At 53.4% G+C, this 25,255-nt stretch overlaps 2 protein-coding genes across 2 annotated transcripts; both read left to right on the plus strand.

Moving 5' to 3' along the window:
* The first annotated feature begins 4,121 nt into the window (after positions 1-4,121).
* On the plus strand, positions 4,122-6,393 carry LOC144473336 (uncharacterized). Its single transcript, XM_078187121.1, has 4 exons — positions 4,122-4,166; positions 4,256-4,305; positions 4,545-4,868; positions 5,493-6,393. The coding sequence occupies exons 1-4, from the start codon at positions 4,122-4,124 to the stop codon at positions 6,391-6,393; spliced, it is 1,320 nt and encodes a 439-aa protein (XP_078043247.1).
* A 12,261-nt stretch (positions 6,394-18,654) lies between these two features.
* LOC144473340 (uncharacterized) lies at positions 18,655-19,703 on the plus strand. The gene is made up of 3 exons (XM_078187131.1): positions 18,655-18,777; positions 19,426-19,502; positions 19,580-19,703. Exons 1-3 carry the CDS (start codon positions 18,655-18,657, stop codon positions 19,701-19,703), a joined length of 324 nt encoding a protein of 107 aa, XP_078043257.1.
* The last annotated feature ends 5,552 nt before the right edge of the window (positions 19,704-25,255 follow it).

A 25,255-nucleotide genomic window follows, 5' to 3' on the forward strand; every position in this document is an offset into this window, starting at 1 on the left:
AACCGGTGACCTCGTACCCCCTTCGAAATACGCACTCCCGAAATCTACCGCTGATTCCTAAATTATTTGAATCGCTAATAATCGATGTCCGTTGCGCTACACGAGCCGAGCCGAGCCGAGCCGAGCCGCGCCAGGTGAAAACTGCGGCTGGAACAAAAAACGCAAAATGGCGAAGCTGTAACAAGTAGAAAATTATATACCATAGGTACTGTTTCGAGAGCCCCGGAAGTCCGTCGTGAAACTTCCGAGGGCACCACCTCCGGGTTTAACGCCTAGTCTCGTTACTTTTTCACCTATTTCGCGATTTCTAAGGCTTCGAACGTTAACGACGCCGCCGTAGAAAGTAGAAAGGATTCGTTCTATATGTTATCGTTATTATCGCTGTTAAAAGGGTAAGTTTTCCGTTCGATGTGCGTCTATCGTAAAACGCAACGACGCGATGGGTTTTCGCAGTTGGAAAACGGATGAGCGAACGCGGCGTATCGGTCGTAGAAAAGGCCAGACCTTTCGACGAATTGCAAAAGTTTGTTGGAATTATCGCGCTCGAAATCGCCGTTCAACAACGCTCGATCGCGTCGGTCGGATTTCTCCGCGGAATTTTCGAAATCGCACGCTCTTTTCCTCTCTCTCTCTCTCTCTCGCTCTCCTCGAATCAAACTTGGCATCCGGCAATGAGAAAAGGTGTCGGATGTGCGCGGGTGTATCTCGCGGGATCTTCAAACTTTCGTGCGCGATAGATTGCCAGAGATCACGAAGCGCGAACGCGAATGGAAACAATACCGCGATTAATCTTTCCAGAGCTTCGCAACTGTCCAAGTACCATTTTATCTTTCTTAAAATTTCACAAAATTTCCAGACTGAATCTCGCGTCATAGCCCCAACCGTTCGCGAGGTTCAAAGAACGAGTTACCCGTGGAGCTTGCCCGAGTTGGCGCGTTGGTCGGTAATCGTACAGAGGACGCTGTTGTCGGTAGTTGCCGTTTGAATAAGTTTTTTCAAAGTCGAAACATTCTCTGCGACGGTAGTTTGCTTTACCCTTCGCCTTTGAATCGATGTTAACGTACGAACGAGAAACGACGGCTGGAAATTCTGTAAAAAGAACGATCCGCCTAAGAGCATCGTTCTCGAACACGACGCCCGATCGAAGATGTTTTCCTAATTTAAAAGACATTGTCCGATTTGGCGAAAGACGACTGTGAACAACGCGTTTATATTTCCAGCGAACTTGACGTTCGGTCGGTATGGAACGCTGTATCGCGCGAGCGTTTCCTCGCTCGAAACGGCTTTATTATCGCCGCGAGAAAGAGATCCAACGGTCTCAACGATGCGTGAAACGTTTACACGCGCGTATTTGATTCGGTTGCGCGCATCAACCGCCTCGATCAAAGGCTTTCGGACGCTTTCGTCGTTTTCTATCGCGAAAGAACTTGTCGCTTGTCCATTGCTCGAGCTGCACCGCGTGTTCCATTCTGATGCAAATATGGTCCGCGGTTCGGCAGAAAAATAAGAGCGCGCCGATACATTCGTAGCGATTGCTTTCACTGTTGACTCTGGCTGCCCCTGGCCGCGACGATAACACGGCCTTGGACTTGGGCGAAGCGCGGGCGGCTGGCGACAGGCGGCGCGGCAAAGTTCGCGTATTTAAAGAGCAAACGCGAGAGAGAACAGGCAAGCGAGAGCATCGACGCGTCGCGGCGTCGCTGGCGCGAAAGTCCATCGCGTGAACGAGTCGATTGATTATGCACTTTTCATCGACGGCGCGCCAGGAACGATTGAGAATTTCGCGCACGTGGACCGTGAACGACGGGATCGGTGAGCGGGATCTTTGAGAAACGGGCGAGAAAGAATATTCGCTGACACGGTCTCGTCTTCCCGCGTCACACGTCCTCGCGATGATATTTCATCCTCGGTGTGCTACCGGATCGAATGACTCGCTTTCGGTGCCGATTCCTCGGGATAGTCGGGACTCGGAACTTTCTTTTCTTAGGTTTCGATCCAAACAGCCTAGATGAGATCTTTTATTTTTCGAACGAGTCTCGTTACGTCTTCCGATGCGTCGCGCGACGACGCGCGACGTTCAATGGGCTTTTCGATAGCGATGGGAACGTACATACATAGTCGGAACCGTCACGCGCGATCCGCCTTTCTCTTGACTATTTTCATTCGACGCTTTATTTACGAAGCTCGCCTTGGTAGACTGTACGCGGATCTTTGCGCAAAATTTGTCTCTTAATAAAATGTCACTTTTCGAGAACGGACGATCTCAGCCGAACGATTAATATTTCGATTGGATGTTTTCTCGATTCAAAGATAAAGTAGCAAAGGGTGAAATCGTCCCAAGGAAACGTGGACAGCGATAGGTTGGGACGACGCGCCAATTTTCAGTTGGTTCGCAATCGAAATTTCATCACCGATATAATAGTATGCAATGACGTATAATAGCTTGTAACAGCGTATAATAGTTTCAGATAATTACGGACGGGGCGTAGTCGATTTACGGCGAAAGTAAACAATTAGTCGAGGCAAATTCAAGCGGCGAGGCAAGCGAGAAGAAAAATGAAACCTGCTGGGCAGATAATTGAGCGCCAACGAAAGTTGCCGACATTGGATCGTAGATTGTAGTGAATCGTCTGGGAGATCTCGCGCCTCGCCGTATCAATGTTCGTCGCCGGGGATTGCTGGTACAAGGGTCTTCGATCAGCGGGACTCTCTTCTTTTCGTCCGACGAGAAATTTCGATGTACCGCGAGCAATATACCGTACGACGTTCGCCCGAGAACGATTCGGCTAACAATAGTTTGCTAACCGATAATAGCCGCGCCTCGATCGCGCGATCGTTTTCGACGACGCGACGTCAAAACGAACAGGATGAATCGCGACCGCTGCCATTTTATTTTCTACCACCTGTTTGGAACACGATAGCCGTACCTCTACTTACCTCGTTATATCGAATAGCTGTGTTGGCACGATAACTGTGTTATCCGTATCAACGATGGCATAATTTCTCCGCTGGTCGCTAAATACGAATTAGTAATGCGCAAACATCGCTATGCCGTGACATCGATTCGCATTTCCCAGTTTTAAAATAAAGAATCGTAGGATGGATCTCCGATACGAAAGCTTTGAGATTTTCCGTACGCGTGGATCGGCCGATCGTGCTTGGGGGATAAAAATAGTTGGAAAATGCAATTTCCATAAATTTGGTTTCTCGCACGGCTCAGGGTTCGAGTCGAGCGCGGGGGCCGCTTTTATGCCAAGGTATCCGAGCAAGCGGTTGCTCGATGAAATGTGGAACGTCGGTCCCGTTCTTGTTGGTCGCGTTTTGGAAAGCCTGGGCGCGAGGAGTCCGCGCGGCCGTAGATAGATTAAAACGGGGTCCTGCGCTGGCGGCTGCAGCTTGGGTGAACGTCGCGCGGCGTGCCGCACTCTAACGACTGTGCCACCGAAGAAAGCGTCGATTTCCCCCGAAACAAAAATTATGCCCCGCCGAGGCGAGGCGAGGCGAGGCGAGGCGGAGCGCTCGACTGTCCGTTTCGTTTCGTTTGGTTTGGTTTCGTTTCGCGTTCGCACGCCACCGGTCCCAAAGCGTGATAAATAGTGTACCCACACCCATCGTCGGATCGTCGGTTTCCATCGGAACCAGAGATTCCAGGGGAACGCGATCTCTTTCCAGACCCCCCTCCCCCTGGGAACGAGTGGGAGGTGGCCGTTCGTCCGACGGGACCTCGATTATGCTCTTTTTATCTTGTATAAAAGCGAAGCGACCCGCGCCGGACGCCTGCAATTTAACTGCGCCGGTTCGAGAACGCGGAGCCCGCTGCAACCCCGGTCCGACAAGGATTTATCGTCCCGTCGCGTCCGATCCCTTGGATTCGTTGATCGCCGCCTGGACCAGCCGTCATGCGGTCCCCTGTAAGTTGGATCTCTTTTATTAGGGTTTCTAGTCGGGTAGCTTTTTTCCCCGGGAAGATCGGACTCGCGGTGTCGTTGCGAACGAATAGGGGCCGACGATTCGGGTCATTTGCAGAGTGTTATTATCAATGTCTTTTTACGTCGTTGCATCTCCGATGTTTCGTTTCGATGGGAACCGAGTTGATCGAGCTTTGTCGCGGATACGGCACGATGGCCGAATTATCAGAGCAACGAGTTGCACCGAGTCAGAGCCGCGTAGATTAATTCCGATCGCTTGGCAGCCGATATTTTAATTTCCACCGCCCTCAACGACTGGATACTAATATCGCGACGAACGTCTACAGGCTATCTGGATTCTGGTGCTGGCGATCAGCGAGCCCCTGCTCAGCCTCGCGTAAGTATAACACGCGTGCACGTTAGTTTCGTTCTCGTTAACGGGCCGCGTCCAAAGTTCGAATCCCAAGAGTTCCTCTCGTTCGAAGAAAAGTTTCGAATAACGAGTAATAGTAAAAACAGAGAACTTTCTTTCGTCTTTTCTTCGAAGAGACCGGGAGGTAATTTTGAAACGTACGCGATTCGAAATTCCATACGCTGCTCCGTCGATCGACTAAGATTTCGTAATTTGGTTTTCAGCGACAAGGTGGTGGTGGTGGTTCCGCAACAAATAAGACGCAGCCCGGCGCCACAGTGGCGATCCGTGACGCCTCGATTCAGAAAATCCTCTCACGAGTCCCACTTCCGTCGTCATCACGGTCCACCGGGCTACTATCATCGCAAGCGGCCCGCGTACCCCAATCTGCCCTACCCCCATGGCGGTGACGATTTCGATCAAGGTCACGAGACGGTGAACCACGTGCGGATACCCTACGGAAAGGACGTCGGTCACGCGATTTCATTCGGCAGGGGTTACATACCTTACGAACACCTCAAAGGCAGCTTCTCCTTTGGCAGTGAAAAGTAAGTCTTCGACGCGGTCGTTGTAGAGTAGCGATATTCGACGCGTATTCGCGGTAATCGCGAGAACCGCGAACGTCGACGAGGCTGATTGGAGCAAAATTTCGTACCGGGTACTTTTAAACGAACAGGTCTTTTTTTTTCTTTCACTCGCTCGACATTACGGAAATCCCGAAGAAACGCGCGGCGTTTAGTGGCTGTCTGGCCACGAGCGGCGCATTCCACTTTTATCGCCGGAGCGCCACCGTCTGCAGTGAGGCGCGCGAGAATTTCTATGGGATGCGCGAGTGCGAATTTTTCGAAATATTGAATTCTCGGTAAACTTTCGAAGCAACTTTGGCAAGTTGACGGTAGAGGAGGAAGCGAACGAAAAATCGTTCCAGTAGCCCACGCTGGCTCGCTTTCTTCGACGCGAAAGGGTATATAGCCGGTCTTCGAATATCTCGCAAGAGCAAGAAAGAAAGGCGTCGAGCTGTTCGGTTACTTTCCCACGAACCGAAACAAGAAATTGCAGGGAATCGGAGGGACAGTTTGGAGAATGGCGAGCGTGCCGCCGCGCTCGTGGCTCGGACAGCACTTTCGCGTTCGCAGTTTTTACGAAGCAATGACATCGTCGAATCTGCGCAGGTACCCCGGGGATCCGGAGGAAACGAGCCAAGAGCCGGGCTACGAGGCGACCTCGTTCGCCTTGTCGGGGCCGGACTACCAGCCGGGCTCTCCGAGTTCGAGTTCGAGTTCGAGTTCGGACTCGAACTCGAATTCGAACTCGTTCGATTCGTCGCAGTCGGAACTCGGCCCGATGTTCACGGACCCGGAGACGGCGCTCGGCTACGACGAGAGACGGAACGATCGGAAAAAGTTGTACGCGTCCAGGTCGATCGGCAAGGAGCTGACGGCGAACAGTCCGATCGACTTGACCGCCGCCATCGACCAGAGCAAGCAGCAGCTCCTCCTCCTTCGGCAAAAGACGGCGGAGCTCTACGGAAACGCGGCGTCGCAGCCTCGAGGCGAGGTGATTCTGCCGGCCGGAATCCCGGCAGCTACCATAGGCGGCAGCAAGGAGGGGGTCGTGCTCAGGGGCAGCGTGTCCCTCGACGACTACCGGCAGAGGTTGCAGGAGATGACCAAATCGTGGCCCCAGTACCTTCTCCAGGGCGTCTCGGACCCGAGTCTGTTGGCTCACGGCTACCAAGGCCAAGGCCTGGTTCAAACGCAAATCCACCAGCCGATCCACCAGCAGATCCAACAGCCGATTCAACAGGGGATCCAACAGCCGACCCAGCAACCGATTCACAGCTATCAGACCGTTCAACAGACCTCCTCTCCGTTCCCGGGACCGTTTGGTTGGCCGTTGAACGTCGCTCAATCGAAGAAGGGCTACGCCGTCAAAGAGGACAACATGGAACCCCCGCACGATTTCAGGTCCATGCCCATTAGGACCAGCCCGTTTCCCTCTCAGTCGTTCCCTGTACAAGCGAACGCCGCCGTTGTTCCGCAGCTCGTGCACACCGTCGGCATCACCGGGTAGGGTAGCCCGGTCGGGCTCCGAGCAGCACGCGGTCGAGCTCTGCGGACGCGAGAAGAACTCGGCCGCGCGCAACGACTCGGACGTGACAAGCACGGACGATTCGATCCGTGCGCAATTAGGTTAACGTAGGTGTAATCGTTGTACAAAGATGAACCGAGGATGGAGTTCCCAATGGAAAAGGTTAGCGTTTAGTCGTTGATCGCTTCGCTGCGTTTTCGATAATACCGATGCATTTTTTAATCCATGTACTCGACGTTCTTCTTCGAAGCCGGATTGCTCGGCATCGCTAATAAAAACTGGCGAACCGTTAGCCCGGAAACTGTTTTTAGAATTCCCGATCGAAGAAAAACGATCGATCCGTCTCGAAGGTTCGGTTTCCGGTCGACTATTTGCGAATTGTAGTGCACGCGGGTAACGGCAACGGCTCTCGTTTTAAGCAAATCGATTCCCACGCGAACAAACTGCGAGTTCGAGTTCCTGCGTATCGGTCAAAGTTACTCTTTTTTTTTTTTGTATTAATCGACGATCCCGCGCGCGACGGGTCGCGCGAGAGGTCGCGCGAGAGGTCGGAAGTCGCTCGTTGCCGTGGAAAGTTCCCCCGATGTCTCGACACCTCGATGAAATTGCACACTCGAAAAATATTACTGCGCACATACAGACGAAACCGTAGCGAGTTATTCTATTTCTATTTCCGTTATTTGTTTTCGTCGAACGCGTTTGAAGGAGACATCGCTTGACTTTTTCTGTTCTGTCCCATTTTCAAACGAGCCGAGCGACGAATCGTTGATCGTTTCACGAAATGTTATTAAAAAGTTTGTTGCGAGAAGGACAAGGGCGTTCTCTTCAATTCGAATAAATGCGTTCCCTTCGACGCGCGTGGGCGCGTCCGCGCGAGAAACCCGGAGAAAGCTGTCGAAGCCGCGGCAAGAAAGGAACCGTAAAACATTCTCTCGCCGGATGCAGTCGCCGCGTCGATCGGTCGATTAAACCTTCGCGTCGATCCGGCGCACGTTACGCGCTCAATTATCGCTCGAAAGCCGAGAGAATCCGAGTTACATGCAAATCCGGACTCGTTAACGAACGATCTGTAACATTTGAAGCCGCCGAAAGCTGGACCGTCGCGGCCTCGCGATCCGCGAGTCTCGAACATTCGCTTCGATTAATCTGCAAAACGCGTTTAGATTTCGCACGAGATGCGAGAACGGGTTTACGTTCCAGCTCGTCGAACGTTTCAAAGTTCCTCGCAAAGTTGATCGATTTGAACACGTTCAACGAGTTTTTGCGAAACTGTAAGGTAAGATAACGATTGGAAATGAAAATTTCGATAATCCTCCGCGCAAGAGACGTTGTCAATCACCGAACGGAATCGCCTGTTTCGACGGATACACGAGTATTCGTCCGTTTCCAAAGGATGGTAAGCTGAGATAAATCGTAGATCGGACAGGCGCGTATCGGATCCGCGGCTCCAATCGGAAAGGAAGCACCGATCGAGAGCCGGGCGAGCGCGAGGACGAGAAGGACCGCATCTTGTCCGTTTACTTTCACTCGGTGATCCGATGACCGCCGGAACGGTTCGAAAGTCGAGAAAGTTGCTCGGTCGCGTCGCGAGGAGACCGAGATCCTTTCGATTTTACTGGCTCGTCCGCCCTCGCTCCGAGAACCTGCTGGAATTCGACGGGAATACGGGAGGCGAGAAGAACGACGATCGCTTCGAGATTGCCCTGCCGACCAAAGTACTCCTCCGGAGTCGAATTCCGTGTCCATTGCGGAAACGAAACTTGAACTTGAACTTGACAGGAAGCGAAAATGTTATCTGTCCTGTCCTAGGAATCGTCGAATTCTATCGGTTTCGGTGGGACAGAGTGCGTCGCATCGAGGAGAGCGCAAAGGACGATTGAATTCGCGACTCGTCCAGCATTCTCACGTCGCTCGCTTCGCGGAAGGCGAAAGGAAAATCGCAGCTGGGAACCCTGGCAGAATCGAGTTGGGACGCGCGATCTTGCGAGACGCGTGATTTTACGCGCACGACGATGAACGTACCTGACGCGAGAAAGAACAAACGGTGCTCCATTTTATCGGGCGTTCAAACTCGATTGCCCGGAGCTGCTCCACCGATTCCGTAACGTACTCGATTCCTTGCCGAAGCGAGCCAGACTCGCCTCGATTTTCACTGCCAACGTCCTAACTTCGAGAACCGTGAAACTGTACATCGTCCACTGTACCTGGCGCAAGGTTCGTCATACTCGATTAAAAGCAGCTTGGAGAGATTGTCTTTTTTTCTTTGTTAACATTATCTAAATCGCTCGATCCTCCACAAATAAATCGAACGGTCACCTACCGTTTGCAACGGCACCGGATGTCGAAAATGAACGCATGTTTCGCGAGATGAAGGAAGGAACGGCAATTGTTGCGACGGTGGTTACTAGGAACCGGTGCGATCTTTCCGGTTCCCGGTCCGGTACTCGCGCGGCGCGCGGAACGCGCCGCGCGACAGCATGCGCCTCGCCGACACGCGGTAGCGCGCAGGTCCGAGCCAACGGACGATAACGCCCGCGCGTTATTCGTTCTCTTCCGTTTGCTTCGAAGCCGGTTATAACGCGGTTGCGCTTTCAACCTGCGACGCTTTGGTGGTTGTCGGATCGTACTTTGCCAATGCTTTGTCCCTTTCAGCGAGATCGTTGCCGTTACAAAAACCATCAAGAAGGTTCGCTTAACTTTTCCCCGGAGTCTCTTCAGACTCTTCGACCCGATCCTAAGATTTCGAAAGACGCGACGCGAGTAGGTTCCTCGATGACTCTCTCGCGCGCGCGCGCGAGACACCCCGGGCGCGAGGTTCGAGAAGTCGAAACGTGGAAACGATTTCGAGAACCCCTGTCTCGTCGGATCGATCGATTCCCACGGACGTCGCTAGCCTTGGTCGCGCGACCTTGAACGACCTTGAGCTACTCCAATAACTGCTCCGATAACTCGGGACGGTTTCGCAGTCTCGGAGAAAGTGGAAGAAAGTCCGGATCGGTGGACGACTCGGCGGCGGACTCGCCGGACGCAGCAGCGTTCCTCGGCGTTACCAGTTACGAGCGACGCTCATAATCGTGGATGGATATTATATTTTGAAGCGGTTGCGATCGGGAACGAGTAGAAAGTTTTGCGTCGCCGAAGGAACAGCTTCTCGATTCTCGATTCTCGATAGCGGCAAAGTGGCAACAACCTCGAGGAGAACGGCTTCCGTCGTCGCGACGCGAGACGTCGTCTCGTCTCCGCCTCCGGCTTGTTCTCTTCGGCGGCAATTAGCGGATTCGCGACGCGTCCCCGTCCTCGTGCGTGCTTTGTCTCCGTCTTTCTTGAAAGGTTGTTGTCAGGAAACGAAATAGAAAGTGCTAGGCGCGGGAACGAGCGGTTGTCGCCGGAGAAAAGAGAAGACCGAGCATGGGGAAGATCGATGCATCGCGCAACGGGGAGAGATCGAGGACCCGTGAGAGACGGCGCTCCTTACGGAGAATCGCTTGCCCTTTCACTTCCACACTTCCACACTTGCACGCTTCTACGTTCGCGTTCCGCCGGAGTCGGAACCGACGGAGGATCTTTCTCGGCGTTGATCTAGCGTCTCTATCCCCGCTGTCTCTCTCCGAACCCGTCCGATTCGCATGGGCCGCGTTGCTTTAACTTTGCCGCGAACGTTGCGCCGGAGGTTGCTCGGCTCGGCTCGACTCGGCTTTGGTCTTCCGAACGGACTTCCCGGGTGATGCCCTTTCGACTTTCGACTTTCGACGCCTTCGTCTCGTTGCGCCAACGCGTAGCAGCCGGGTCTCGAGATCCGTAGCCTCGTGTATTCGCAGCTACCGAAACGGAGTTTGGGAAAATTTCTGGCGTTGAAAACGAAACTGCTGACACGGGCGTACGATAAAATCAGAAAGTATTCGATCCCTCGATCGTGACTGACGGAGCTTGTTTGCGCGTCGAAGAAAGCGATGCAGCGACACGATCGCGTCAACGACAACGTTCGTCGTCGCACTAACCTTCCCGAGAGTAGCTTCGCGCGCACCTGTTACCGCACCTTGGGGGTCGCGCGTTCGAACTCGTTCTCCGCGGACGCGCCGTCAACGAATCTAATCGACGCGAATTAGTACCTCTGTTTATTCCCAGGTTCACCGCTAATTTGTCAATGCTCGACACCTGACGTGATCGATCGGCGTCGTCCAAAGCACCGACTCTAACCGGTTCGGCGCCGTCGGTGCCAAATAGGGGGCCCCGATCCGATCCGGTGTCGATCGACGCCTTCGCGCTTCGCGTACAGACGAGCGACTGCTCCGCAAGTTATTTGACGAGTACTCGAGCAATAGCTGTAATAGCTTCGGAGGACGACCGACGAGCGAGGTTCCGTTCGGAAGCGATTCCGCCTACTTTTACTCGGTTGCGCAACGTTTCCTCGCTTTTCTCGCGGTCGACCGTCCTTGCACCGCAAAATAAAGACCGTTCATCGTATCTCGACGTCTATTTGCAATTAGACTCGTCTCGTTGGGATCGCGAAACATTCGGTTTGCGCGATTAAAAAAGTTCCAACGCGGCGTTCGCGTTCGTTCGATCGGAGGAGACTAGGATCGAGGAATATCGAACGATTCGTGGCAAGGTACCGACTCGAAAATTAGGAAAAGGCGTTGGGTGGTAGTCTAAACGTTGGTCGTGTTGGTACATTTCATGCGGCATTACAGGGAAGCGTCTACGCGGGAGGGTTTGGACGTGTAACGAACGTGGGACAATGGCTGCGACGAGGCATCCCGTTCCCCGTTTTCATTTTCTTCTGGAAATCGGGGAAAGCGATGCGCGCCGAGCTCTCGGCGCGTCCACCGATTTATAGAACAATCATCCCCGAGGAAAGTTGACGCGTCGCTGCGACGTTGTTCGCACGCTGCTCGCTGAAAGTGAAACGGAAAATGCCGAGTTCGGGGACTATCGGGTCAGCGCGCGAACGCGTGTCGAGTAGAAACGAACGCCGAACCGCGTTGGCCGAACATCTTTCCCATCGAGACGATCTTCGAAGCTCGCTCGGTCGTCGACAGGAGTACAAGAGTTTGTCGAAACGCAGATCGGTGGAAAGGTTGCGTTCATTTCGAGGAGAGAGAGAGAGAGGTGCCTATCCGATGAAATTTTCCAGGGGCGACGATCGAATCCGAAATCGAAGCGAAAGGAGATCGAACCGGACGCGTCCGCGTTCGTCGAACCGACGGAGTAATCGAACGGGAACGGGCGCGGCGGATCAAACGGGGAACTCGTCGCGACTCCCGAGAGTTCTTCTCGGCGACCGACTTTCCCGCGTTCGATAGGGACTACGGCATCGAATTTTTCGCGTTCCTTTCGACGCGTTCCGTTTCCTCGATGAAACGGTGTTCGCATATCGGAATTCTCGTTCCAGCACCTGGGCGGATTCTGCTTTTACGCAAAGTATAACGTTGTAATGGCAACGCCGATTTCGATGGAGCTCGCGTCTCGAGACAACTTTCGATTTTCTATTCGAAACTCGTGCGATCGCGTTGCGGCTCGATCGCAAAAAATTTGCCGAAAATGTATATCATTTCACCGTTATATAAAACACCAGTCGCTCGGAGCACCGCGCAACATCGATTTTCACCGTGGCAAAATAAAGCAAACCTTTCTCCGCTTCGGCCGCTGTGAATCCTCGGCGCACGCGGATCGAATCAGCGGCGGCATTGCAGATAATTTCTAATATTTTCACCTACCGGTTGGAAAATCGATGGAAAAGTCGGCTGGAAAATCGATGGAAAGGTCGAGCCGAGGGAGCAGTCGTCGTTCGCTTTCCGCGTTCGTGGCCCGAGAGGATCCCGCTTCTCGCAGAGGGCATCGACGCCGCGGACGAAATCGCCGTAAACCGCCCGGAGCACGAAATTTCTCCGGTGGTCGACTCTAGGTCACGGCCGTTCCTCCGCACTCGACGCGACGGGCACTCGCGCGAGGAACGGTTGCGCGTCCTGGTAGGCCGTTGCTCGATTCTGCACCACCTCCGATTCCCGAGCCCACCGCGGCCCGGGCCGCCTTCGGTTGCTCGGAGGCCCCGATCGTCGCTTCTCTCCTCCCCACCTGGTGGTCCCCTGTCTTCCGGTACTTCCTTCGGGCCACCTATATATAGGCAAGATCCTTGCTGGATATATATGACAGTAAGTTCCCGAGCATCGAGACGAGCTGATCGGGAAGAGGCAGGTAGACGCAGGAAGAGCAGAGAGGAAGAGTGGGAGAAACGACGACGACGACGACGATGGAGTCGATTGCCGCTGTAAGGATCTATGCGGGCTGGGAAATCCCACGGTGTACGGATGAAAAGCCGATGGGAACGCGACCGCGGCAAATTTTTCGGGATTTTGGTGAAAGTGACAGTATCCGAGAGAAGTTTGGATAGATCGAATCAATGGTTTGTGTCGATTAAACTACGAATATTTATGCGAAACACGCTGGGATAGACGAGACGATCACCGTAGACGATAGTGGCGAAGTCGATGAAATTTTAGTTTCGACGTAGGTGTCAATATACGGAGAGCAACAATTTGCAGACAACCGTTGGTTTCGCGGTCCGTGGACGCTAACGTTGGATGCGTCGCTCTAACAACCACGGTAGAGTTGGTTTACCTCGAGTAGGTGCCAACGGTAGCGTCTCCGCTCAAGATTAGACTCCATTGTGTCTCCGCGATATAGAAGAATCGAAGGGAATCGTCGCGAGCGTAAAGTAAACGGCCAAATTCGAAGGTAGAAACGAATCGTTGGAACGAAGCGTAGAAATGGAATGCGAAAATCGAACGCGACGATTCCGAGTCGGTAAATTCGATAGAAAAATCGAGGACAAGGTTTAGCAGGGAGATTAAAGAGTGCCGAAATCTGTCCACAGATAAGATGGCTGGTCTTGGCGACGACACTGACCACGGCTTTCGCGACGTTTGGCAAAGAACAGTGAGTACCGTCTGTAATTGCGATCGTTGCTCAGCTCCGCGTAAGATCGTTGAAAAAACGGTCATTAAAAAGCCATTGTATCGGACCGTAACGACTATCGTGAACTTGCTATTAAATATCTGAGGCGCCTATCAACTTTCTAGCGTGCACATAAGGATCCACGTACCGGAGATAGTCCAGCACGACGAGAAGAAGATCGTTAAATACGAAGAGCACGATGACCACGGCGGCGGCGGCGGCGGCGGGCATCACGTCGAGGTCAGCGGCCCTGGAGGCGGATTCGGAGGTGGTGGCCACGGCGGCGGATTCGGTGGTGGCGGCCACGGCGGCGGATTCGGTGGAGGATTCGGAGGCGGATTCGGAGGCGGATTCGGAGGCGGAGGTCACGGAGGAGGATACGGAGGCGGTGGAGGTGAGAATCGAACTCGGAGTTGGTGGAAAAGGTGGCAAGTTCTCTTCTTGGTTCGAGCAGAAAGTTTCTCCGCAAAGATCGCGATAGCGGTAGAAACGACAGGGAAAGGAGAGAGACTCGGCCATTCGCTTCCCAACGAATATCGAGGGTGCCAGTCAGTGATCCGCGAACGAACGTTTCGAGCTCGCTAATAATGATGATAATCTCTATTCTCGCGTTCTCCTTCCGCGGTTTCAATGTTTCGCGAGCTTGGAGCAGTTGCAAGTTCCAACGCGGAAACGATTCAAACTAATTGAAGAATTCGATAATACCGTGGCCCATTGTACCAGAGTATCCAACAAGATCGTTCCGATGAATATTCTCTAACGAAAACTGATATTCGACGACTCCGATCATTTAGACCGGAAATGGAGAACGAAAGAGTTATCGCATTTTGGGGTCCGAGTGTCTCGAGCTTGCAAGTAGCAACTTTCAAAATTGTCACATCAAGGTTCTAGGGTTTCGAGTAGGGTTTCCGCGTGACACGGATGGTCGAACGATTCGAAAACCATTTTTCTAGTAAAAGTGTTTTCTTTTAAAGATCTAATAGCGCGATAAATTGTTCCTACAGGCGGCCACGGAGACGTGATAATAACGAGTCCCGGTGGCGGCGGAGGCTTCGACGACCACCACCACAGCGGAGGAGGAGGAGGAGGAGGAGGTGGTTTCGGAGGCGGCGGAGGATACGGAGGTGGTGGTGGAGGCTTCGACGACCACCATGGCGGAGGAGGCGGCGGCTTTGGAGGCGGTGGCGGTGGCGGTGGCGGTGGAGGCCACGGTGGCGGATCCACCATCATCGTCGAAGACCATCATGGGGGCGGTCTTGGAGGAGGGCATGGTGGCGGATTTGGAGGCGGTTTCGGAGGCGGATACGGAGGCGGCGGTGGTCACGGTGGAGGATTTGGGGGCGGTGGAGGCCACGGAGGCGGATACGGAGGCGGCGGAGGCCACGGAGGAGGTTTCGGAGGCGGCGGAGGCCACGGTGGAGGTTTCGGAGGCGGCGGAGCAACTATCATCGTAGAAGACCACGGTAGCGGTGGTGGTGGTGGTGGCGGTGGTTTCGACGACCACCACGGCGGCGGTGGCGGCGGAGGCTTTGGAGGAGGCGGTGGTCACGGCGGTGGATTCGGAGGCGGCGGAGGGTTCGGGGACCACCACGGTGGCGGAGGAGGATTCGGAGGAGGTGGCGGAGGTCACGGCGGTGGATTCGGTGGCGGTGGAGGTTTCGACGACCACCACGGTGGTGGTGGTGGATTCGGCGGAGGTGGTGGCCATGGCGGCGGCGGAGGAGGAGGAGGTGCTATTATCATAGAGGATCACCATGGCGGCGGCGGCGGTGGAGCTGGTGGAGGATTCGGAGGGTTCGGAGGAGGGCATGGAGGCGGATACGGAGGAGGCGGAGGTCACGGAGGTGGTTTCGGAGGCGGAGGAGGATTCGGAGGCGGTGGAGGGCACGGAGGAGGATTTGGTGGTGGCGATCACCACATCGGCTTCAGCAGTTACGGCGGAAGCAGCGGTGGCGGCGGTTCGTCGGGCTTTGGAAGCAGGTGAGACCTGGTTCGCGAAACTATCGATGAGCAACGAAACCATCGATTCTCCAGATTAGAAAAGCAAAATTTGGTACCTGCGGTTCGATGGATTTAATTCGTCGTATTCGGTACTTATTCGAACGTTTTCAAATAACTAATCGGATTGGAAAACATCAATTTGTGTACCGAAGCAATGATTCGTGGAACGGGGTTTTGCGAAATTACGATAGAGAATATTCGATATTGGGACAAAATCTTTAACGAGGACTAATTAACCCAAAGAATACGGGCATTGGGTAACTCTACCTGGTAGTTTCATCGATCGGTTGACGTTCGCAGCCGACAGCACAACGAGCGACGCCTAGAAACACGGATTCACGAGCAGTATACTTGTTTCAGTGGCCACGGTGGGGGCGGTGGTTACGATTCCTATTCCGGCGGTCACGGAGGCGGCGGCGGCGGCGGCGGCGGAGGTGGTCACGGAGGTTTCTCGGGTTACCACAAGAAGAAATAGCACCGTCTGCAGGGGAGCATCGTCCTTCCGACCTATTTTCGACATCGATCGTCTCGTCGCGCCCAGTATCCAGTATCCAGTATCCAGCGCCGTGCCACGCAGATTCGGTGGAGACGAGTCCCAATTTCTCGTACCACGATCCTTGATCGGCCGAATCCTCCTTCGTTCGCGGAAGCGAGAGCGGGACCCAAACGATGCGAAAAAGTATCGTAGGAGCGCTACGATGGGAACGAGACAGGCGATTCATCGCTGCGAGGGAGGCCGTTTTCGTTTTCTAGCCAACCACTGGGAAAAGTCGACTGGGGCGAGCGAGACGGACTCTTCGAACGACATACGAAGCACCTTTTTTCTAGCTGTACTTGTTTCGAGATCGTTGAATAGTTGTTAGACGCGATACCTTGGCCATGGTGTAGCGTCCCTTGTTAGTTGGCCGTTTGACTCGTCGCGGTCGGGTCGCCACGTACCCGATCGTTTGCTCGCTGCACCATCGTTGCGTTTTGTACATATCTTGCGCACTGTAAATACCGCTATGTTACGTTTAAATAAATTGTTTTTTACTTTTTTACATTTTTTGAATTTATTCGTCGTTGTTTAAACGAACAACGAAATTCTCGAGCCTGGCGGAGGAAGGCGTTTCAACCGATCCGAGTATACCAGAGAATTTGTATTGTAGTAACCGCTGTAAGTAACCGCCCGTTTGGGAACCAGAACGATAGTTTCCCTGGTACGACGATTACGCATTTAGCAGTAGCAGTGGATCGAAAGATTTGACCCTTAGGGCTCTAAATACTCGTGGCCGAAACGGTCCGGAGGGACGGCGCGCGACTAGGCGCTCACGGTCTTTATGACTTAGAGTAAACGCATATCTGCGTCCATCTGCCACAACGGCGACTTACGTCAAACGCATATACATATGCGTCCATAGAGCCCTGAGGGGTCGAGGATATTCTAGTAAAATTTAACTCGTCAGCGATGCGATTATTTTCGAAAGAAAGCAATTTTGACCAATTCGCGATCCATCGATCGTTCGAGACGCTTTCTCGGTGTCTTCTCGAATCGAATCGCGTTTTCTTGCGCGGACATAGCTCGCGGCTCGCGCAAAGATACCACAGTTTCTCCCGCGTATTTGCATCCGCTTCCGGTGCGAAGATTACAGCCGTGTCGTCGTTCTCGCGACAAGGATTCCTAGATGTTTCGCAATCTAGGCGGCGGTGTTCGGCTATTTGTATTTATTTATATGTTATTTCAAAGTCGACAACGACGACGACAACGGTCGCGTTCCACGCGGCCACAGGTTCCGCATGTTGCGCACGTTTTGCGCGGTGCGCGCGTTCGGCACGTTTCGCGCGTTCGCTGCACGTTCGGCACCTTCGGGAATTAGCTCGAAATGGAAAGTAAGCGGAAAGTGAAAGAGAGCAGCAGATGTTGCGCCGCACAGAGGAGGAGAAACGATTTCACTGGCGCGCGCCGTCATACGCCGGATACGCGCGGCTTGCGCGGGTCTTGTGCCCTTGATCCGTAGCCGTTCGAGATGCTTCCGTTTCAGCGACGCGAACGTTACCGACGTAGATACGAACGGGGACCGATCGCATGGGCGGGGTCCGATCGCATTTGGCATTTTGTTTCGAGTTACCCGCGATTGCTGCATCGATCGCGATTACGGCGCGAAACGAATTTTGTCGGGAGACGATTACCGCGCGTCGTAACGAACCAGCGAAAGCGAAAGAAACGTTTTCTTGACTTTGCCCAGACTCGAGAAAACAGACGGGCTCCCTACTCAGAGATGAGAGATCATAACGATGCAATTGATCCTTCTTACGCGAGCAACGCGAGAATACCGATCGATGGAATTCGGTGAATGCTCTATAATTCACCGTCGTTCACCGTCGAATAGCACCTTAGACGATAGACGTAGGAGGTTAAACGGCGGCGAGTGAGTCCACCGTGATCGCGGTGGAAGCATGTGTCTTCTCGCCGGGCAGAGAACCCGCAGATTCTCGAAGGGGCGCGGACTTATCGAGATAGCCCCGTATAACGGGTAAGAAGGAACAGGGAATTCTCGGCGGGAAACGCGCGGAAATATCGCAGACAAAGACATTCGAGTTAACGAGCCGATAGAGTAACGCGGGCCGTAAACCTGTCGGAAAGAATACGACACACCATTGGCCACGCACCGCGCGCTGCTGTGGTTATTAGGCTGAACGAGGCGATGAGTCGGCGCGACGCACAGTTGCCGCGTAAACTGTTGTTTACCATCGACTGGTTGGTAATGTTTCGATAGCGATACCTCCTTTTCGAGAGGATTTTAAGAATTCTTCGTAAGGCTTCGAAGGAAGAGAATCGTTAAAGATTGGTCAAAATTTCAAAACGGGATCGAAACGTTCGCGTTCGGATAAACGAGAAAATTCGAATAAACGTCTGAGACACGAAGCGATCGAACAGGAGATGGCGGAAGTACAGAGGTCGTAGAAACACGGACAAGTTTCGTCGCGATCGAACGAAAAAGCGGAGAGACCTAAAGTCGAAAAGGGGGACATTTGTACGGGGAGCCGATCGAGTTCCAACTTTCACGAGCAAAGCTCCGGTCGATATTCCAGAAAAATCGATCCTTTCTCCTCGGACACGGGCCTCGCTCGCGGGTTCGCCGATTGCGCTCTTACTTCCGTTCCGCGACGAATCCTCTCCGTAAAAGTGCCGCGAGCGTAAAAAACGCGTCCAAGGATCCTCGTTCGATCACCGCGCGACTCCTTCTATTTGGCTCGGGCAGCGATGGAACGCGGGCGAAACGAACGCGCGGAATTCCGCGTTGCTGCATGTCCGAGCGAGAGGGAAAGAAGCGGGGTTGTTGGTTGGGTGGGGTGCGCCTAGGAAATATTCCGTCGGTTCCTGTACCGTTCACTGATTATGCTTCCGTTTATAAGGCCCGGCAGGATCGCGTCTCCTAGTTAGCTTCGGAGAACCTTCCTTCGAGAACAGCCTCGCCTCCGCCTCCGGGGAGCCTCGCCTTCGAGAAACACGCAGCACCGCACGCGCCAACGCCATGGACAGGAAACCGCGCGTGGGTGTCGAATCGCGTGCCAAAGGAAAATCTATCCGTTCCGAATATTTCCGATCGCGCGAACAAGTTTCGTAAAAGTAATCGTGTCGCGACGAGTCGCGATATTCGAGAATAGCCGTGCTGGCCGCTCTTTCGTTTCGATCGCCGTAACAGCATTCCGCCGAATGAAACCGACAAAGGAATTGAAATTGGAATTGGAATTGGAATTGGAATTGGAATAGCGGATTCCGAACGAAGATTTGTTAGCGTTCGACGAATGTGTCTCGAGACGATCGTTTCACCGACACCAGCATCATCCGAACGACGCGATTCGGTCGATTTAATCGCGGACGGACGCTTTCACCCGAACTTGTAACGCGACACGATTCGTTCGTCTTTTTCTCGACTTTGCTCGAAATGCTCCACGCGCGCTCGAGCCGCTATCAAAGGCTCTCCCCGTTTACGATATTTTATTCGAGCCGTTTCGTTTCTGCTACCGTTTAGCATTTTCGTTTCTATAATTGACGCGAGATTTGCTTCGTTTCAGATTCTGCTCCTCGTTCTTCTCGTTTCGGCGGCCATGGTGTCTTCGATGCCCACCCCCGGCGGCGGTCACCACGAACAGTAAATATCATTCGCAGCATTCGCGCACGCCGCGCGCTAATAAATGTGATTACTCGTTTTTGCGTTCGCTTCCCCAGCACGCACTTTATCATCCACGTGCCCGAGCTGATCCATAAACACTACCACACTCTCGTGAAGAAGATTCACCACGTGAAGCACGAGGAAGAGGACGATGGACACAAACACGTGGAAGAGTGGTGACGCCTCGGAACCTAGTTTTCTTCCGCGCGTTCGTTGTTTGTTATTTTTTTTTTATCGTTGTTTGTTATCGTTACCTTTTTCTTATCGTTATTTGTACATACGCAATCGTTGTCCGTTAATAAAACGTTTCGTTCCGTCGTTTGAACGTTTCGATGAAACGTTCGATCGAGGTCGACCAAGTTTCTAGCGAAAACTGCTCATTTCATTTCCGCACCTGCCACGATCGGCGTCCGAGCAAAACGATCCAGCGCGAATAAAAAAGTGTTTCGGCGAGTCGAAGAATTCTTTGGCGTTGGTTCGAGGTAGACGGCAAACTTTCTTCTAGGGTGAAAGGTGCACGAAATAATGCGCAAGACGCGACGTTTCTCAAACACGTGTATTGTATAAAAAAAAAGAAAACACTATGCAACGTAATACAAGTATATATATATATATATATGTATGTATGTATGTATGTATATATGTACAAATGTCTCGGATGCAAGACTCTAAACGCGAGTACGCGGAAGCGCGTACCGTCGAGCGACCCCCGCCGTTTTATACGAGTACTCGAGCGATTAACCCAGACCTCGTTCGAGCCAGCTTTGTACTACTGTCCGCTTCATCCTTCTCCAGCATGAACAAGACTCGTCTCCTGAAATGCGTTTTGGGCGGCGTGGGCCAGAGTAAGTACATACAACGTCGGGCAGTTTTGGTAACTCGAACGCGTTCGCTTTGCAACCTGCAACGAAAAATGCGAGCGCGTCGTACAGGTGATCGTGGATAACCCTCGTCGGCGACCGAAACCAGAACCCGACGAGTTTCTCCTTTGGTAAGTCGTTCGGTTCTAGAACTTGCCGTAGGCTCCGGAGCTTATCGATACGGGGAGAAGGAATTCGGTTCGAACTCGACCGCTCGATTTAATGAACGCGAGTCGCCGTTGGGATCTTATATCCCCGAAGGGGATAGGAACCGTACAGCGCTCGAAGAATCGCGCGACTCGAGTCCAAGTATCCACGTACCTAGGCGATGATCGAAGCGAACGGCGAAGCGCTCCCGTTACCACCACTTCTTCTCCTCGTGGACAGGTATGTGTACAGGTACGTGAACCTTCTCGACGACCGGCACCGGCACGTGAACCTTTTCGACGTGATGGACCGGGACAGGAACGTGAACTTTCTCGACGTGGTGAACGGGGATCGGTACCGGCACTGGAACCTTCTCGACATGGTGCACGGGCACCTTCTTCACGTGATGATGGTGAACCGTGTGGACGTGATAAGGCACGTGGATGCGGACGTGGTGGTGCGAGCTGCAATCCGAGAATAGAGGTAATTGGCCTAATCGGGTTGAGCTGCTTTTCGTCCGCTGGTCCGTCCATCCGTCCATCCGTCCATCCGTCCATTTGTCCATTTGTCCGCGCAGTGCGTAGAAGAATTCGCGCAATTCGTATCGGCGGAACCACAATTTATTCGATCGTTTCGTCGATAGACGGCGCTCGAAACCTCCAAAGAGGATCGAGCGTCGTCCGCGACGAACGTTTGCTGTAATTTCAGACGAGCGATACGCCGTAGTAAAACCAATGTTCGCCGATAGACGCGGATGTACGTATGCAGGAACGGGGATCGACGGAATCTCGTAGTCGCGTAAAGATCCATGGTTTCGACGGGTTCGACTACGGGATCCAGCCCGTAGATCGCTCGCATGGATCGAAAAGAGAACGATCTGCGAGACGATTGGACAACTTACCCATGGTAGCCTGGCACCGGCGAAGACAAGGCCACGGCCAGTATTCCGAACACGATCAACTGCAATACGAAATCGAATTTCTGTTATGTCCATAAGACTGCAACCGCATTCGAGATTCGCTTGTAAGCTTTAACGACGCGTACCGCGGACTGCGCGGTGTATGTAAAATATGCGCGGCAACATATTTTTCTCTTTTTCATCATCTACACGGTCTACGCTGTGCTCGCGTCGAGATTCGAAACTATTTCGAGTACCGGATGATCGACCGAATCGACCACGGGGGTCAACGACGACGCGTCGCATTTCGAAGTCACGATCTTGTCAAAACGAGGTCTTTACGTGCGGAAATAAATAAAACATCGGCACGACGTCTCCCGACGAATCGAAGAAAAGAGATGAGCGCGCGCGAGACTTGCGAAGAAGGGAAAATCCGGATAGAACCGTCGCCGTAAACCGTCGGGCGAAAAGACGGTCGCGAAAACGAAGAGTGACGCGATAGCAGAGACGAGGGAAAACGGATCACGAATGCGAGAGATATCCTTAGGAACCTGGAGCACGAATCGTCGAACGATCTACTCACGAGGATGCTCTGGGAACGCATCTTGGTAGGCTGCGCGGGTCGTCTGGTTATGTAAAGTTCCTTTGGCGAACGGCGATCCGGTTAATCGTCGAACGACGAACGCGAAGGGAAACTAAGGGAAACTAAGGAAATGCGTAGGGAAACGATGGTGGGATCCGAACGAGTCGTGCTAGTAGCGATCACTGTTTTACGGATGCCGATACGTTTCTGGCTTTGGACGGCCGGGGATGCGTGCTTATAAAGGACGAGCCGAGGTGGCCAAAACCACCCGGCGAAGGCGAAACACCGCCATCGGGGTGGGAGAGACCCGGCAAGCGGTAAAGTCGCTCGACTTTGCTGTTACGTAAAAGCTAGGAAGCGGCCGCCTCTCTGGTTACGTTCGTTCCGCGTGTTCCGCGCGGGACGCGTCGTCGGCTAACTCGACTGCGTAATCGCGCGAAGCAGCGCTTTGCGTACCGCGAACCGCGCGCGGACCAATCGCTCCGTCGGTTCGTAATCTCTGCAAAGTTCCTCGATCTACCATATACGTAATTCGAACGGTAGAACGCGTTGCGAGTAGCGCGCGCGCGCGCACGCTGTCCGGTAGAAAACGGTAACGCGCACCGATTCTTGCCATTATCGCTTGCATTATGGATGAGCGGGGTGGGACGGAGCGGGAAAATCCGGGAAAAGTGCCGCTCGAAAGCGAATCTTTGCCGAGTCCGAGGCCACGCGGCCTGCTCGATGGTTCCGCGCCCCTCGTCGTCGTCGTCGTCGTCGTCGAAACTCTAAGAGAGAACGGACGAGACGTTTGGACTTATGAAAAGTTTCGGATATTAGGAAGCGCGTGAAGCCCGGCGGATATCGTTTCCTCGTAGCCGCTTTCAAATCGAATCGTTTCCTATATCCATCGAGAATCGCGCATCGAATAAATTTTTCTCGGGAAACATCAACACCTGTAACGACGCCGCGCCGAGGAGAAAGCTCCATCGAATGGGTGCATTACGAGGTATCGTAATTTGTGAAACGAGTATCGAATGATTTTTCTAGGTGCTTGCTGTTGCCCCATAATCGGTCTCCACTACGTAAACAGCCTCCGGGTCTATGAAAATCTCCGGCAATGGTAGGACGTAGACGTCGACGTGGACGTGGACGGAAGGACGCGCGACTAGACGCTTGCTCGAATCGTTCAGGGAGGAACGATCGGCTGTGGTTTGCATTTTTGGAAACAGAGGAACCGAGGAAAGGCGGCGTCTGTGCATCATCCGTCCTCGACCCAGGAAAACCGACCCGTTCCGACGAGGACACCGTCGGAACGTCGTATTACGCGGACGATTTCACTCGGCAGATTCGGGAAACGATATCGCGCGTTATGGTCCTTCCAGCCTGTTACAACCTGGACATTACCATACGTATCGAAACGGCGAGCTGCTTCTCGAGATATGCAAAACATCCACTTTTGTCTCTGGCCGCTTCTTGCCAGCCTCGCATTTGCACCTAGCAATTTCCACGATGGTCGAGCAGCGGGCGTCGACGTCGTTTCACGAAAAAGAGAAATTCGGTTACGCGTCGCCCGTTCGAATTCCGAGTGACGCAACGCGCCGAAAACATAGCCGGATTCATCTCGATGTATAATAACCAAGACGGTGAACCCGTTGACATCGTTCGAGTCGCTGACATAATAGAGCGCGTGACCCGAACGCGCGCGAGTACAAGCATCTGGCCGAAGGACGCTTACGCTTCCGCGCGTTAATTGCATCTGGCTCGATGTCGGTCGACCGCGACGGACCGAGAGGGTCTCGTTGTCGGAACTCGCTAATAACTCGTGCCATCGTCCGGAGATACGAACGACTTAATCGGAGAAATATTACAGCCGCCGCATTTGTCCGCACCCTTGCGAAATCGTTGATGCGAGGCATTTCCGGTCAGCGAATTTTCCGGCGACCGCGACGCCGCGTCGATGCCAACGATACGACCAACAACGAGGTCGCGGTGGACCAAAGCTCCTTTCCTTCGAACCGAGTCATTCCGGTAGTTGCAGTGGTTCCGGTGCATGGTTTACCGTGTTGATTCGGTAGAAAATTTCATAGGCAGACATTAATCGACCGTGCCGATGGCTTTCCGTGCCATTGCGATGTTGCGACACTCGATGTTTAACAATGATACCGACGGCAAATAATAATTTGCGGTAGCGCGCGGATCCACGAAGATCCGGCCGCAGAAAAATAACTATTCGCGAGTGTTTGGTCAGCGATTCGGGCGCAGATTGGTCGTCGATATTAATCTATCACGGTTAACGGTCGGATCGACGCGCGTAATAGCGACCAAGGTTGAGTAACGCTCGCTTAATCGCGTGGTCTCGGCCAGCGACAGAGAAAACGATTTCGTGTCATGGTTCGTTCGTGCGATAGAAAGAAAAAAAGGGGTGAAAAGTCCTTTTAGCTCGCTGGACTTCCGGTGAGATATGCAACGGAATCGGTTTTGGTTGCGTTCCAGTCGGCTGGTTCCAGTCGCGGGCCGACTCGTTCTCGGAAAGGAGTCAGTGTTAAGAGCAAGGTAACGATCGCGTCAGCGATTCAAGATCCGCGATTCACGGTCCACGGTCTCGACGAGGCGTGCACGCGCGGTACACCACCTCGTAATCCGCGCGAGTGCGTACAGCTCCGCGAAGTAGGAGCACGAGTACGAACACAAGCGCGCGCGCGAGCTGAACATTGTCGTTCGTTTTTTTCCCCCGTCGATTTTCGTCGTTTTCGTGCACGCACCGCTGGCCCGTCCAGTGTTGCAGGAAGCGGTGCAGGCCGCATACTTAAAATATCCATCATACGAGGGAGAAAGCGTTTCGTAAGCTGCGTATATCTTGCGCGGCGGGTGCACCCGGTAACGAGGTGAGGCGAGAAAGGTGGTCGGGATCCCGTCGCTGTGATTTTCTGGTGATCCAAAGTTGTCGTGGCTACCGGGTTAGCGGGCTACGTGGTTGCGTGGTTGCGTATTGCGTGATTGCGTGATCCTGTGATTGCGCAAGGGCTGTTTTGGGTCTGGTCCGCCTACCGATCTGGCCCATCGGTCGAATTCGCCCAGTGAAAGCGGTCCCCGGGTTCGGTAATCCGGCCTCTGTGTTCCCGGAGATCGGAGATGGGAGACTAATTCGTCGTTGGTCCTCTCTTTTTAACGTTAGGCGGCCCGGATCGTTCGAGTTTTCGCGTTAATCGGCCCTCCGGCCGGAAGAGATTTCTTCTACGGTCACGAATGAGGGAAACGTTTC

The sequence above is a fragment of the Augochlora pura genome, chromosome 7 (genome assembly GCF_028453695.1).
Source record: "Augochlora pura isolate Apur16 chromosome 7, APUR_v2.2.1, whole genome shotgun sequence".
Taxonomy (NCBI): domain Eukaryota; kingdom Metazoa; phylum Arthropoda; class Insecta; order Hymenoptera; family Halictidae; genus Augochlora; species Augochlora pura.